Consider the following 12,893-nt stretch of genomic DNA (forward strand, 5'->3'; position numbering starts at 1 on the left):
AAGAAAACACAAAAAAACCTCCAAATTTGACGAAAGCTAAACTCCGAAAGCATGGAATCCTAGTTATATGCTATAAGTAGTTTTTGGTCTAAACCGAAAAACACAAATAAGGGTATGCCGATTTCTTTTTTTTTTTTTTAAGATCACTATTTTAGAGTAGGGGCAGGGGAGGGAGGAGGTAAGTCTACCCTTTGTTCGGCTGCTATGTTATGCTCCTGCGGTGTCCAACAATCAACCCAAGATAGCTTGTCCGGATATAGGCTTATCACTGGAATTGCCTTTTGTAAAGCCGTTCCATTCAACAAACCTTTTTTCTCTCCTAGAAGAATTATGGAGAAATTGACAATACGGACAAACAAGGCAGGAATTCGTTTTCTTTTGTTTCGCCTTCAGCGGGTGAGGTGCGAAAAGGGGGGCACCCCTGCATTTGGTCTTATGTCACCAGTTATTTCTGCCCTTTCCAGTTAATTCGTTTTCTTTTGTTTCGCCTTCAGCGGGTGAGGTGCGAAAAGGGGGGCACCCCTGCATTTGGTCTTATGTCACCAGTTATTTCTGCCCTTTCCAGTTAATTTTTCGCATTCTATCATAAAGGAAGGAAGGTCCAGGAGAGGACATAACGCCGCAGATGTGAAGCGGAGGGAGGGGGGAGAACTTCCGGTTTTAGAGGACACGCCCCTATTGGTGACTCACTTGTGTGTCGCCTCGTCGTATGCCAACCAGTGTTGGTGCAAACTAACTCGTCACTTCCCTGAAATGGCTGTGTGTTTGCGAAGTAACCGCGGTGGGCTGAAACTTCTGCACGAAGGCTTCGAGTATGACAAGGAACGTTGCTTCAAAGAAAAGGTGAGCCTTTCACTGAGTTTGCGATTCAAATGCGATCTTTTTTTAATAGTACGAAGATTGTTACGCCGACTCTTCCTGTCTTTAGCTAAGTTATAATTTATAAAAACGCCTATTCCTCGCAGACATACTGGCAATGTAGCCGGAAACTAGAGTGTAAAGCAAGGGCTCACACTATTGACGAAGAAGTTGTCGAGCTGATCAACGAACACAGCCATGCTCCCAGCCGACTGGACCAAGAGGCCAAGTTGGCGTACTCATCAATGAAGGAAAGAGCACGGACGACTGAGGAACCCAATCAAGCCATCGTCGGACGCCTGGTGGCCGAGATGACACCGGAAGCTTGCAGTTACTTACCGCCTCAGGACACTGTTAAGAGAACATTAAGGTAAGTGTTATACACGAATGTTACGAATTAACATCTTTGCTACCTTAGCAAAATATATGCCACCTCATATGCTATGGAGATGTCCAGTTTATCATCGGGCTAGCCTAAACATTTTTAAAATTGAAAATATAGTAAAATAACAATGAGTAACCGCCCTATAGTTGAAACGTGACAGCAATAATATTTCCAACTTTTTTGCATGCAGGAGGGCGCGGGCGATGGAGCAACGGCCGATGCCTCTCCCTTCACGCTTAGAAGACGTCGTCATCCCTGCGCAGTACGCGTCGAAGATTGACGGGTCCAGATTCCTGTTGCATGACTCCGGTGTGCAAGACCAGGACCGTTTCCTTATCTTCTGCAGCCCGCAGATGGTGGATGTTCTCCGAACATCTAAGAAGTGGTTCGCCGACGGGACGTTCAAGGTTGCGCCTGAGTTGTTTTACCAGGTTTACAGTCTACACTGCGAAGTGGGCGGCTCCATCCTGCCTGCGGCATACATTTTGCTAACGCGGAAAGACTGTGGGACGTACACGCGAGCCATGAACACCCTTAACGCCGAGTGTGGGGGAGATTGCGAGCCAAGGACCGTCACAGTGGATTACGAACTGGCGGCTATCAACGCTTTCAGGGCGGTCTTCCCAAGCGCCGACGTGCGCGGGTGTTTTTTTCACCTGTCGCAATGTGTCTACCGCAGACTTCAGTCGGAAGGACTACAGGAGCTGTATGCTTTTGACCCCGACATAAACCTGGAAGCTCGCATGATCCCAGCTCTTGCAATTGTGCTCCAGGACGACGTGGAGGGGGCATTCACCGAGCTTGCGTCCAGCATCCGCGCAGAACTTCTCCCGGTGGTCGACTACTTCGAGGATGTGTTTATTGGGCGGCTAACGGCACGGGGCAGAAGAGATGCGCAGTTTCCAATTAAGCTATGGAACCACCACGACACCGTTCTCCAGGGCGGCTCCAAGACCACGAACTCAGTGGAAGCCTGGCACCGGAGCTTCCAAGCTCATGTTCAGTGCTCGCACCCAACTCTCTGGAGATTCTTGGAGGTGCTACAACGAGAAGACGCCCTGCAACTTCACCGGCTTGGAAGACTCGAGATGGGCCAGCGCTTCAAGCAGGCCTCGAAATACGCGAAGGCTGCAGAACGGTTAAAGACAATTGCTAGAGAATACGACGCTAGTGATGTGCGACGCTTCCTTAGGGGAGTTGCCCGCAACGTGTCGTTCTAGGTCCCGGGCCATGTGCCTTTTGTAAATAAAAGTGGTCCACATTACATTTTGTGTACTATTTTGCTTCTGAATGCATTTGGCTTCGGACTTTTGCTTGATAATGAAACCCACGACTAACCTATGATCTGTATCTTTACCTGTTTCTATAGTATTCAGAAGGCCTATAATCTCGAGCTACTTTCCAGAAAGAGCATTCCATCAGGAATAAAGTCAGACAAGCGAATAAGTTTGTGTTTAGCTATACACCTGCTAGCTAGGAAAATATCCTCGTAGTGTGAAAGAGGAAAGTAATTTAACTTGTTTAAGGTATGTATGTCTTAATAACGAGCAGAATCAACCGTGTTTGAATTGGGACAAGCTTTATGTCTTAATGAATACAACTGTTATATTTTATGCGTGAACATAAAATGTCCGAATAACTGCAAGTAAGTTCAACTTCCCGAACTTCAAATTTACACCGATATTTCCGTGCACCGAAGCGACCGTACACCGAAAAGTCCGTACACCGAAATATCCGTGCACCGAAATTTCCGTGCACCGAAATGTCCGCACCGAAACGTCCTACACCGAAATGTCCTACACCGAAATGTCCTGATCCCGCGACGAACGGCCCTGCTACGAGTTTCCCTATTACGAATTGTCTTTCGACGAACGGCCCAAGCAGTCAGTAGGATATCGAGGCTTCTTTCTTTTGCGGACATGGACGTTTTCCAGTCGTTCGTCCTGGGGTTTCCACTCGTTGCCTTTGTGTGATAGTGCCCTTCTACTGCGAACCATCCGTGACCTTGAGAGCTGCACACTCTAAGCGTTGTAACTCGTGACCTATATAAAAAGTAGTCTTGCGTAATGAAGCGAATAGGGCGAGTTGGTAAACGTTATACATGATGAAAACCGCTCAGACGACGACGCCGGAGTGAAGACAACAAACAGGACAGGACGAGGCTGTTCTCTCAACTAAAGTTTTGTTTGTGAAATTAACAGGCGTAGCCGACACTGGTTACATCAACAAACACCTACTTATCTATTAGGCACTACAAAATATTGGGAGCTGAAACGGTTCACACACCGCTATTCATATTAGCTCGCAAAGAACAAACCTCCTTATCTGTCAGAGCTACCGAAGGCGCACTGTCAGCTGTCAATGAACTGTTGTCTATTTTTACCAGTGTTCTTATTTTATGTTTTTATTTTATACTTGCGGCTTAATTAATATACAGAATGGGTGATTACTAATTTCTGAGGAATTAGTAAATATGCCCAATGAACTTCAAGAATCTTACAAACAAAAGGGGACATATTAATGAAGTGACGAATGCGAATTGTGTTCAATTGCCACGTTTGACGCAGAATCCGCTAAGTTAAAAAAAATCGGTGAGCTTTTCTCTGCATCTGCTCAAAGGCCGGTGAGCCTTTGTCCGCATCTGCCGGTTTTGCGGTGAGCTTTTCTCCGGTGATCTTTTCTCCGGTGAGCTTATCTCCAGTGAGCTTTTCTCCGGTGAGCTTTTCTCCGCCGCCCGTCTCAAATGCCACGGTCTGTATCGCCCAGGTACCAAATTCCCCGTCTTATCTTCCCCGAGTATCAACTCCGCAGTTATTCTGAGTCATTCCGATCCTTTCCAACGTTGCAAAACTGTTAGACGAATATTTGCGCTCAAGTATACACTGTTCGCAGAACTATCTACAGTGCTAAAATTCAAAAGCGCTGTGTTGAATTCGGGAACTCGTGTAGGTTTAGCTCTTTGTTGGAACATTCCTATTCGCTCGATGAACTTCACAAAATTTTTAAATATTAAAATGAACTTTCCAGAGAACCATATTAGTTGTCGGGGTCCCAGGCGACCGGACAGGTCGCAATTATTGGTTGATTGAACGTTTTATTTCATAATCACACTCGTATCATCAAGGGCACGCCATTTCCTCATCACTTCAACGAACGGAGTAGCTGTATTCGTAGCACACATAGACGGAAACGGTTGAGACTGTGCTCATATAATATCTTCTTTTGGCACGTACTGCCGCAGCGATTACACAGAATTGCTTCTAACATAAACATGCTGCTCCACATGTGTATTCACAAGACTCAATACATCGTTCTCTCAACTTCGTTGAAAGGGGCATGAAAGCGCGTAACTGTCACTTGGTTGAAGTTCTACTTAGAGGTGAAGCGTTTACCGTAAAAAGTCATTAATTATTTATTTTTTTCTGTTCCGCTACAAAGCTCGATTCACTTCAATTTTTGTTTTTAGGTCGTGTCTACAGCGCTTTTACGTCGGTACTTTCGTGTTAGAGGACATCACATAATGTGCGAAAAAAAAAAAAAAAAACGGTACGATCGATGCTGCATAACCTCTTTATTGTGGACATAAAAAGAAAAAAAAAGTAGTTGTCTTCACTTCGCACTGCATATTTTAGCACGGAATTTCCTATTTGGTTATGATGTCTTTACTTTCTTAAAAAATATGTACAGTAATTTAAATTACCGAATTACAAAAACGTCGAAATTGCATAATTGCTTTTCGTTGGGACGCCATGACGACAACGACACCCGTGTTCGCTCCTGGTTTTCGACAGCATTTCTACTATGTATCGCCAGGATCGCGAGATGGAACAGCGTGACACTCCGCCTTCTGTGACGTCATATGGTGCCACTTCGGGACCACTTTTGATGTATGGCCAGCACAGGACGCTAAACACGCCAGTCGGAGACGCGCTGCAGGCGCCATAGAACTGCTCCTAAAAGTAGCTGTCACGTGCTTTGCTCCTCGACTGTGATTCCCTCACCGCAGCTCTGACTGAGGGTTGCCCAATTACGGTGAAACGGAGTATAGACAAAACAGACAGAAAACGAGCTGTCAGCAGACAATAGTCAAACTTCCAACAAAAAGGATTATTTTCTCCCCAAGCTGGACGACATTTATCGGGCATCTTTAGAGCTGCGAAGCTCAAAAACACGCGTACTCATAAGATTTTTTTTCTCGCGTGTTTGTGATTTTTACAATGTCCTGCAAGCAAAAAAAAAAATATGGTGAAGTCACTCCGGGGGGGTACCGATAACTGCGAGCCACGAACATGAAGGATTCGCTAACATCCGTCAGGAGTGTGAACGGTAAATCGTCACGCAAGCATATTCTCCCAAGATGCAAATATTTATTCGGCTTAGCAAGTAAAATATACAAACGACATGTGATTATTATATACAAGACACAATTTCTCGCTTCTTCAAGACCATTTCCTTAGTCTGAACGGTCGCGCTACAGGCCGCGGCTAGCCGCGCCCTCGATAGACTACGGAGCTGCGTTGTGTCGTCTGCTACTGTACCGCCAACAGGAGAGCGATAGCTCTGTGTGCTCTACAGATACGTGTTGATGTATAACTCTGTACATCTGTCCTAAAGTAAGACAAAAACATAGGCTCTGTGACCCCTTCCTAAGCTAGCAAAAACAAACAGAAGTATACTCGTTTGGACTGAAAGGTTTCCAAAATAGTGGCCAGACATTGGAAAAGCTTATGTCACAGAACTTGGTTTGTGAAATGGCGTTATTTTTTGAGCAGGAAATCACCTGCTCACCACTGGGACGACGAAGTGGAACGTCAAATTTATATGCGGTACAAAATAATAAAACATAGACCGGGCTTCTATATCTATTGAAGGATCTTTTTCAGAAGAACTGATGCTTGCGCAAAAGCGCGAAAGCTCCCACTTTGTTCGTGGTGTTTGACGAGCTCGGTGGTTTTACAGAGCCAGGCGGGAGACAAAAGTAGGACTTTGCATTGATGGCTCTTACGAGCATCGCAATGGTTTACATCGAACATAGATATCATATTATAATATAGAAAAAAAGGCCCAATATCTTCCCATGCTTTGCAGTCGCCTCGAAATGGCAATGCACGGAAGCAGACATCGTCGGTCCCGGTGAGACAAAATAGCAAGTCTCCCCTGTCATAAACGCAAAAGCTGGTAAAAAAAAAGTGGAAGCCGTTTACAAATCCCTGTAACGCCGTATTGGAGCGCAGCTCTTGAGGAGGAGGAGAGAAGGGTACTGAGGGGAGGGTAGACCCCTCCCCCTTCTCCTCCTCCTCCCCTCATTCTTTAATATGCTCCGGGGGGGTGTCACGTGACTTCGGGGTGGGGGTCACGTGACCTCGGGGAGACGTGACCTGGGGGTGACCTCAAGGCCACGTGACCCCAAAGGTGACCCCCACGTGACCTTGGGGGTCACGTGACCTGGAGGGGTCACTGACCTCGGGGGTCACGTGACCTCAGAGGGGTCACGTGACCTCAGAGGGGTCACGTGACCTGGGGGTCACGTGGGGTCACGTGACCTCCAGGGGTCACGTGACCCCACGTGACCCCTGGGAAGGGGTCACGTGACCTTGGGGGTCACGTGACCTCGGGGGTCACGTGACCTTGGGGAGGCGACCACGTGACCTCAGAGGGGTCACGTGACTTGGGGGTCACGTGACCTTCAAAGGGTCACGTGGGGTCATGTTGGGGTCACGTGACCTTGAGATGACCTTGGAAGGGGTCACGTGACCTCGAGGGGTCACGTGACCTTCAGGGGGTCACGTGACCTTGAGATGACCTTGGGAGGGGTCACGTGACCTTGGGGGGTCACGTGACCTTGGGATGACCTTGGTTACGCCATCGCCGACGGCGACGCCGACGGCGACGGCGACGCCGACGGCGACGCCGCTCAAGCCGGGAACGGGCCCCTAAGAGCTGCGCTCTAAAATCATTTGCAATGACAATATTTAGTGTCCTTTTGCTTTATTTCCGCAGAAACAACCGGCGAAAGTCACTGTATCAGAAACAACTCACTCTGACGAACAGTTGAACAAAGGCAAAACGTAGATGCAAAGCGAGCGCGCTTCGCCTCGTTCTGTATCTCGGGACCGACGATGTCAGCGCCCCCAATTCCCAACTCTCCGCTGCTGTCTGCCCCGCTGACCTCGAACTAGACGCGGTAACCGAAGTCACATTTTCCCTCTCTGCATGGCAGCCTTCCAAATACATCACCACTGGAGAACTGCGGTAGGTACGTTGCTAACTCCACAAAACAAATCTATTTACTATATAAAAACATAAATCTCGGGATGCATTGCAATATCCTGAGTCATTACCCACCTCACCAAGCGTTGGATGCATGCGCGAGGCAGCCATAACTTTAGTTCACAGGAGGCAATCGTCAGTGCACGAGACTGTTCTTGCCCTGCATGCGCAGAGCTCTAGCGAGGCTGTCGCACGCGCAAAAAGACTAAAGTTCCCTCGATGCATTGCGGCAGCGGTGGCGTAGTTAACCTGGCTGGTGAGATCGGTCTATTTCTGGGTTTCTGCTCTCAGCTAACGTTCAAAATCGAGAGTGAAGTCGCACCTGTCGCTATAACAACCATAATGTGCAGAAAGAAATATAAACGAGGAATGGAGAAAATACAAGGTACCATGGTGTTGTGAAAGTAACGAATGTAAAAATTATATTATGGAATATTTTTGTGTTGCCGCAAGAGATCGATCCCGTGCGCTTCGCTGGGGTTATTTGACGTGCTCGGCGGTCCTACGACGCCATATATATATAGACCATTCCATTTAGAGCTATCAGGGCGGCGCCATTTTGTTAGAGCGCAGCGCCCTCTCCACACATTCAAGTAGTTCAGCAGGTTCGGCAGGGTAAAACGAGGGAGAGGGCACGAGCCCGACTATGCTAGCAGACGACCAATCCGGAGGTCGCCGTTCTCCATCTTCGGCCTGTACCGGCGGGCTTTACCGAACATCGAACTCTAGCTCGTGGTTGCCGTTATGAAGTAATTCGCGTTCTTATAATATTTCTGGCTGCTCTAAAATCAGCCTTTAGCGCTCTGTTGTTTTATTTCAGTAAATGGATCAAATAGCGTATCTTTGTTCCGTTACTTCAATAGCAGTGGAGTCAGCCGGCAACTCAACCACTGCGTCTATTCCGCCAGGAGAGCACATTTTTATTTATTATTCCAGACTTCCACTCATTGTCGCTAAAGGCCTACACGAGTACGAACTTCGTACAGTAAAATAGCTACAGCAACCGGATTTACTTTTCACCGGAGCGACCGGCCACTCTGACACAGTTTTTTCTTCCTTTTTTTTCATTCGCACGCAAGTAACATTACAATTAGACTCGGTTAGTCTTTTTATCGAGCATAGCATTACACATTACACATCAAAATCCGCGCATTCACGGTTGAAATTTCCAAAATGACGCGATTTTAAACCGAGTTTGAACGCCAGCCGGATGCTAGATACAGCCCACTTGGCGGAGCAGACGACGTCCGGGGTGAGTGGGGGAGGGCATTTTTTCTCTCTTCACTTTTCCTAGTGAAACGAGAAAGAAATTTGTAACGGCTCTTGTTACGGAAGGGGTTGGCTGTGTCACTCAGGTCTAAGCAAAAACGGTCAAGAGTTTCTTTCTTTTTTTTTTTCGCTGTGGCTAGCGTTACGTCCGGACGGAGCACTGAAACGCGTATACCTAACCCTCCCCCCCCCCCCCCGCCCTCCTCTCTCTCCCCCGTGCAGACTTGTACGTAATCCGTTACAAGTAACGAAATTACTTGTAATCCCTTACATTTATCAGTAATTTAGTAACGGAATAATTACATATTTTCTAGAGTAATTTTAAAGTAATTCCGTTACATTTTTTTACGTAACGGATTCCTTGTAATCCGTTACATTTTTTTTTTCATGACCAAACCCCCCCCCCCTTCCCTTTCTAAAGAAAGGGTTGTTTTTATTTTGGTAAAGTCGAGCGCAGTGACACTGTCACGCAAATTGACCAGCGCAAAGGGAGGCTTGGCACTCTTCAGTTCCGCAATGCCTTCTTTGTTTTGCAACACAAAGCACCTGAATCTATTTTTTCAGACCCTAGCAACAATGTAAAAAAATCCAAATAAACATTTCTACAAAAAAAAAAAAAGGAGGAAGGGGGGCAAGTTATATCTGCATCTTCTAGTCCCTTTGTTTTTTCGTTGCGATCGAAGACTGGCAGGGGAGGACACAAGTGATTGTGTGCCTCTTTGAGAAGCTCGAGGTGGTAAGTGCACAGAAAACAATTAACAATGTCCTTCTCGGTTATAGTGACTACGACCATTTTTATAATGTCACAACAAGACAACGCTCCGTCTACATTAAAATCCACTAAAAGAGATGTGATAATATGCGAAGGTGTTATTGCCACAAGCATCCTCGTTCGTTGCTGCCACACTTATCATCTTCTCTTAGAAAACAGGATGTATATTTTTCTGCATCTTTCACAATATTTGACCCGGTTTTAAAAGCTACTTAACTTCTAGGGTTGGCCCTCTTTATTTGTGAATTCCAGCCAGGTTATCTGATCTCAGTCACCCTTTTATGAGTCAGCTTTTTGCGAGCACTTGGAAAATGGTAATAGTCTTCCTTTCTTCTTTTTTCCTGTTTTGCCCCAGCAGGACGCATCTCATCTCAAGCAGATATCTTTTACAAATAAAACATAATGGTGGCTGACGTAGACTTGATATTCTGTGCTTGAGGGGTGAGCGAAACTCGTGAGTGGGGCCATAGCGCGGCTTACTTAGTACTCTGCCCTTCGCTGCCCGTGGCATCAGCGGACGTCTATCTGGAGAACACCGGAGTAAACTGCAGTCGGTTCGTGCTCCGTGCGGTTTTGAACGGCACCAAGAAAGGTGCACACGGCAGACGTGCGTTTACATTACCTTGCTTTAAACGACGATCTAAGTTGTTATGAGTGTCCTTTTTTTTAGTACTTATATTTATATACTAGAAACTTTGTTTTTATTCACCAACGTCTCAACCGAGGCTCGACCTGTTCAGAAGCAAAGGAGTCAAACGTAAGAGCAATATCGAGCCAAACCTTATTTATTATTTAATCATCACCTTACTGTCACAACTATGTTTTGCTATTGTCTGGCAATACATGGAGGTATAGTAAGATAGACATAATTCAGTTTTTTTTCTAGTTTTGGCTAGATGTATGATAACTTCCACAGCTTCGCGATTTAGAAAATGGAGAATTTTAGTAGATCGGTCCGATGACTCCGATAATGATACCCGATACCCCGCTGCCGCCTTTGCGCATGCATCATATTGTTATCGGGGGCATCGGAGGAATCGGAACGATTTACTAAAACTCTCTTATATCAAGCAACGGCTGCAACGACGAAGCTTTGTTCTATCTTCGAGGTAAATAGTACTTCCATTGCTTCGCTGAAGAAGCACAATGCAGACCATAAAGCATTCATGAGGAACAATATGGCAGTCCCATCCAGTGCTTCAGTTCAGTGGGTGTTCAGCGTAGCAGTCGACATATTGAGTAAGAAATAACCCAAAATGTCTGGCGAGACTTTCGAAAGCTAGCTGTTGCTCAAAATACTCAGGGTCATTAAATGGAACAGCTTGCAACAATAAGAACTTGAATAACCCCCTTCCCTTTGTTTCTTGCTTGAGGCCAATAATGTTGAAAGTAACGCCACGAAAGTAACGGATTACTTTTTGGAGTAACGGTCAGTTACTTTTATGTGAGAGTAATTGTAATTGTAATAAATTACAATTTAGCCTTGAGTAATTGTAAATGTAATTCCTTACTATTTTTCAGTAACGTGTACAAGTCTGCCCCCGTGAACCCAGGGAAGGCGGAGATTTGGACGTAACGTGGGTTACGTCGGACGTAACGCTAGACACTTCGTTTTTTTTTTCCCGTTTTCAGAACAGGCACGAGACCCCAAGGATTAGTAGGCCACTTCAACAAGCGAAGCTCTGGAATGTTTAGGGTGCTTCGTTTTCTGTTAGGCACACAGAAATTCCCCACTTTGAACTTCTTTGTGCTAACTTCGGGAAACCGATAATCCGCAGTGCGAACAAAAGCGACTTGTCGGGGTGCCCAAGACATCGCTTTTGATCGCGTTGTAGGTTATCATTTGCGTAGGTCAGGGTTTGAAAGGAATCGCGATCGTTGAAGCGTTTGCTATGCGACGCTGCAAACATAACATATGGACCATCTTCATGAGCGTATCTCGAAAGGGGGTTGATTTTCTACGCCCGGAACGTTTGGCCGTCGTTTCCTCTGCGTGACTTTACAAGTAAGCTTTGGACATGGCGAGATTTAGCAGGCCGTTTTTCTCCTCCGTATCGGTATCCCCAAAGAAGGAGCCGCAACTGAGCATGCACGCCTCCAGTCTTTTCTGCATAGTTCAAGTTCTCGGGCGGATGACGCAAAGTTAAACTAGCGCTTAGCGGATTGCGGAAACGATCTGCTGAAACTCCCTATTCTCCTCACTCACTCTATTCTTCCGAACTACCTTTCCCTTCCCGGCTTTTCCATTCTCCCTTCTTTCTTGCCCTAGTCCAGTTTCCCTTACAGAAATACGTTTCGAAGTCGAAGTAATAAATATTGTTGCAGTTCAGGGTTGCCTTCCGGCGCTTTGGCCTTTCAGCAACTTCATTATTCGGTGTTCAGCATTTCGATGTTTGTTATTTTGATAACGCTAAGTTTTGAACTCAACAAATCACCTCTATATTCACCAAGAAAAAAAGAAAGCCATAATTTTTAGGACAAACTTTAATATTCTGAGTTGATAAACATCCGCCGGTGACCAAAATACTAAATTGGTTACAACCGAAAAACTCCGGTGGTTGGAAATATTCGGCCTGGGTAAAACCAAAACACTCGTCAGTGACTGTTCCCGCCCTAGCGACGGCTAGTTTCTTCGAAACGCCTCCTCTATAGAAGTTTGTGACACATTTATCGCGTCGATCCTCCATCCTTCCAGCGCCTATTCAGAGGTCGGTGTGGTTCCTGGAAGACAACGCCAGCAACATAAGAGGCCTCCGGAACCACTGACCTTAGAAACGCGCCTCTTCACTTGGGGAACTGAGATGAGTTGGTTGTTATTCGTTTCTTTTGCCGACTACAGACCATTCAAAAACTCGCCTTCTGGGTGCCACCAACTTCGTCTAATGGGCTGTGAAGCGCGTTCGAGCGTGCGCTAGCTCTATAGGCCGAAAGATTGTGCACTGCGTATGCGTTCACATCTTAATGACTTAGGCATTTTTCGTCGGGATAGACGCTTCCACGAGAAGAGCGTATGATATATGCGAACAGAATTGGAAATTTGAAATGTTCTTGTCCAATCGCATTTTTCTTCCTCAGATATCAGCGCTTTTTAGCGTCATTACGAGACGTTCGACCATAATACACTGGTGTTTAAAAAATAAGCACCGAAAAACATGCACCGATTTTTGCTCAAAAATAAACACCGGAAAAAAACATAGTAATCATTACCCATGTCACCTTTTTGGGCAATATGTGAATTTCCAGAAGAACAGGGAGTTACCACCCTCCCCTAGGAATACCCTGACTACAGAGCAGGCGACCCGTTTTCCCCGCGTTAGACTGCGGTGACCACGAACCGTA

General features: G+C 46.1%; 2 protein-coding genes across 2 annotated transcripts; both read left to right on the plus strand.

Annotated features, from left to right (window-relative positions):
• The first annotated feature begins 753 nt into the window (after nucleotides 1-753).
• LOC121836601 lies at nucleotides 754-1,972 on the plus strand. Its single transcript, XM_042291547.1, has 4 exons — nucleotides 754-843; nucleotides 966-1,228; nucleotides 1,434-1,747; nucleotides 1,857-1,972. The coding sequence occupies exons 1-4, from the start codon at nucleotides 754-756 to the stop codon at nucleotides 1,970-1,972; spliced, it is 783 nt and encodes a 260-aa protein (XP_042147481.1).
• LOC115314084 lies at nucleotides 1,779-2,566 on the plus strand. The gene has a single exon (XM_029973092.4). The coding sequence runs from the start codon at nucleotides 1,987-1,989 to the stop codon at nucleotides 2,461-2,463; it is 477 nt and encodes a 158-aa protein (XP_029828952.2). The 5' UTR covers nucleotides 1,779-1,986; the 3' UTR covers nucleotides 2,464-2,566.
• Nucleotides 2,567-12,893: the final 10,327 nt, after the last annotated feature.

The sequence above is a fragment of the Ixodes scapularis genome, unplaced genomic scaffold, assembly GCF_016920785.2.
Source record: "Ixodes scapularis isolate PalLabHiFi unplaced genomic scaffold, ASM1692078v2 PGA_scaffold2__306_contigs__length_199485367, whole genome shotgun sequence".
Taxonomy (NCBI): Eukaryota; Metazoa; Arthropoda; class Arachnida; order Ixodida; family Ixodidae; genus Ixodes; species Ixodes scapularis.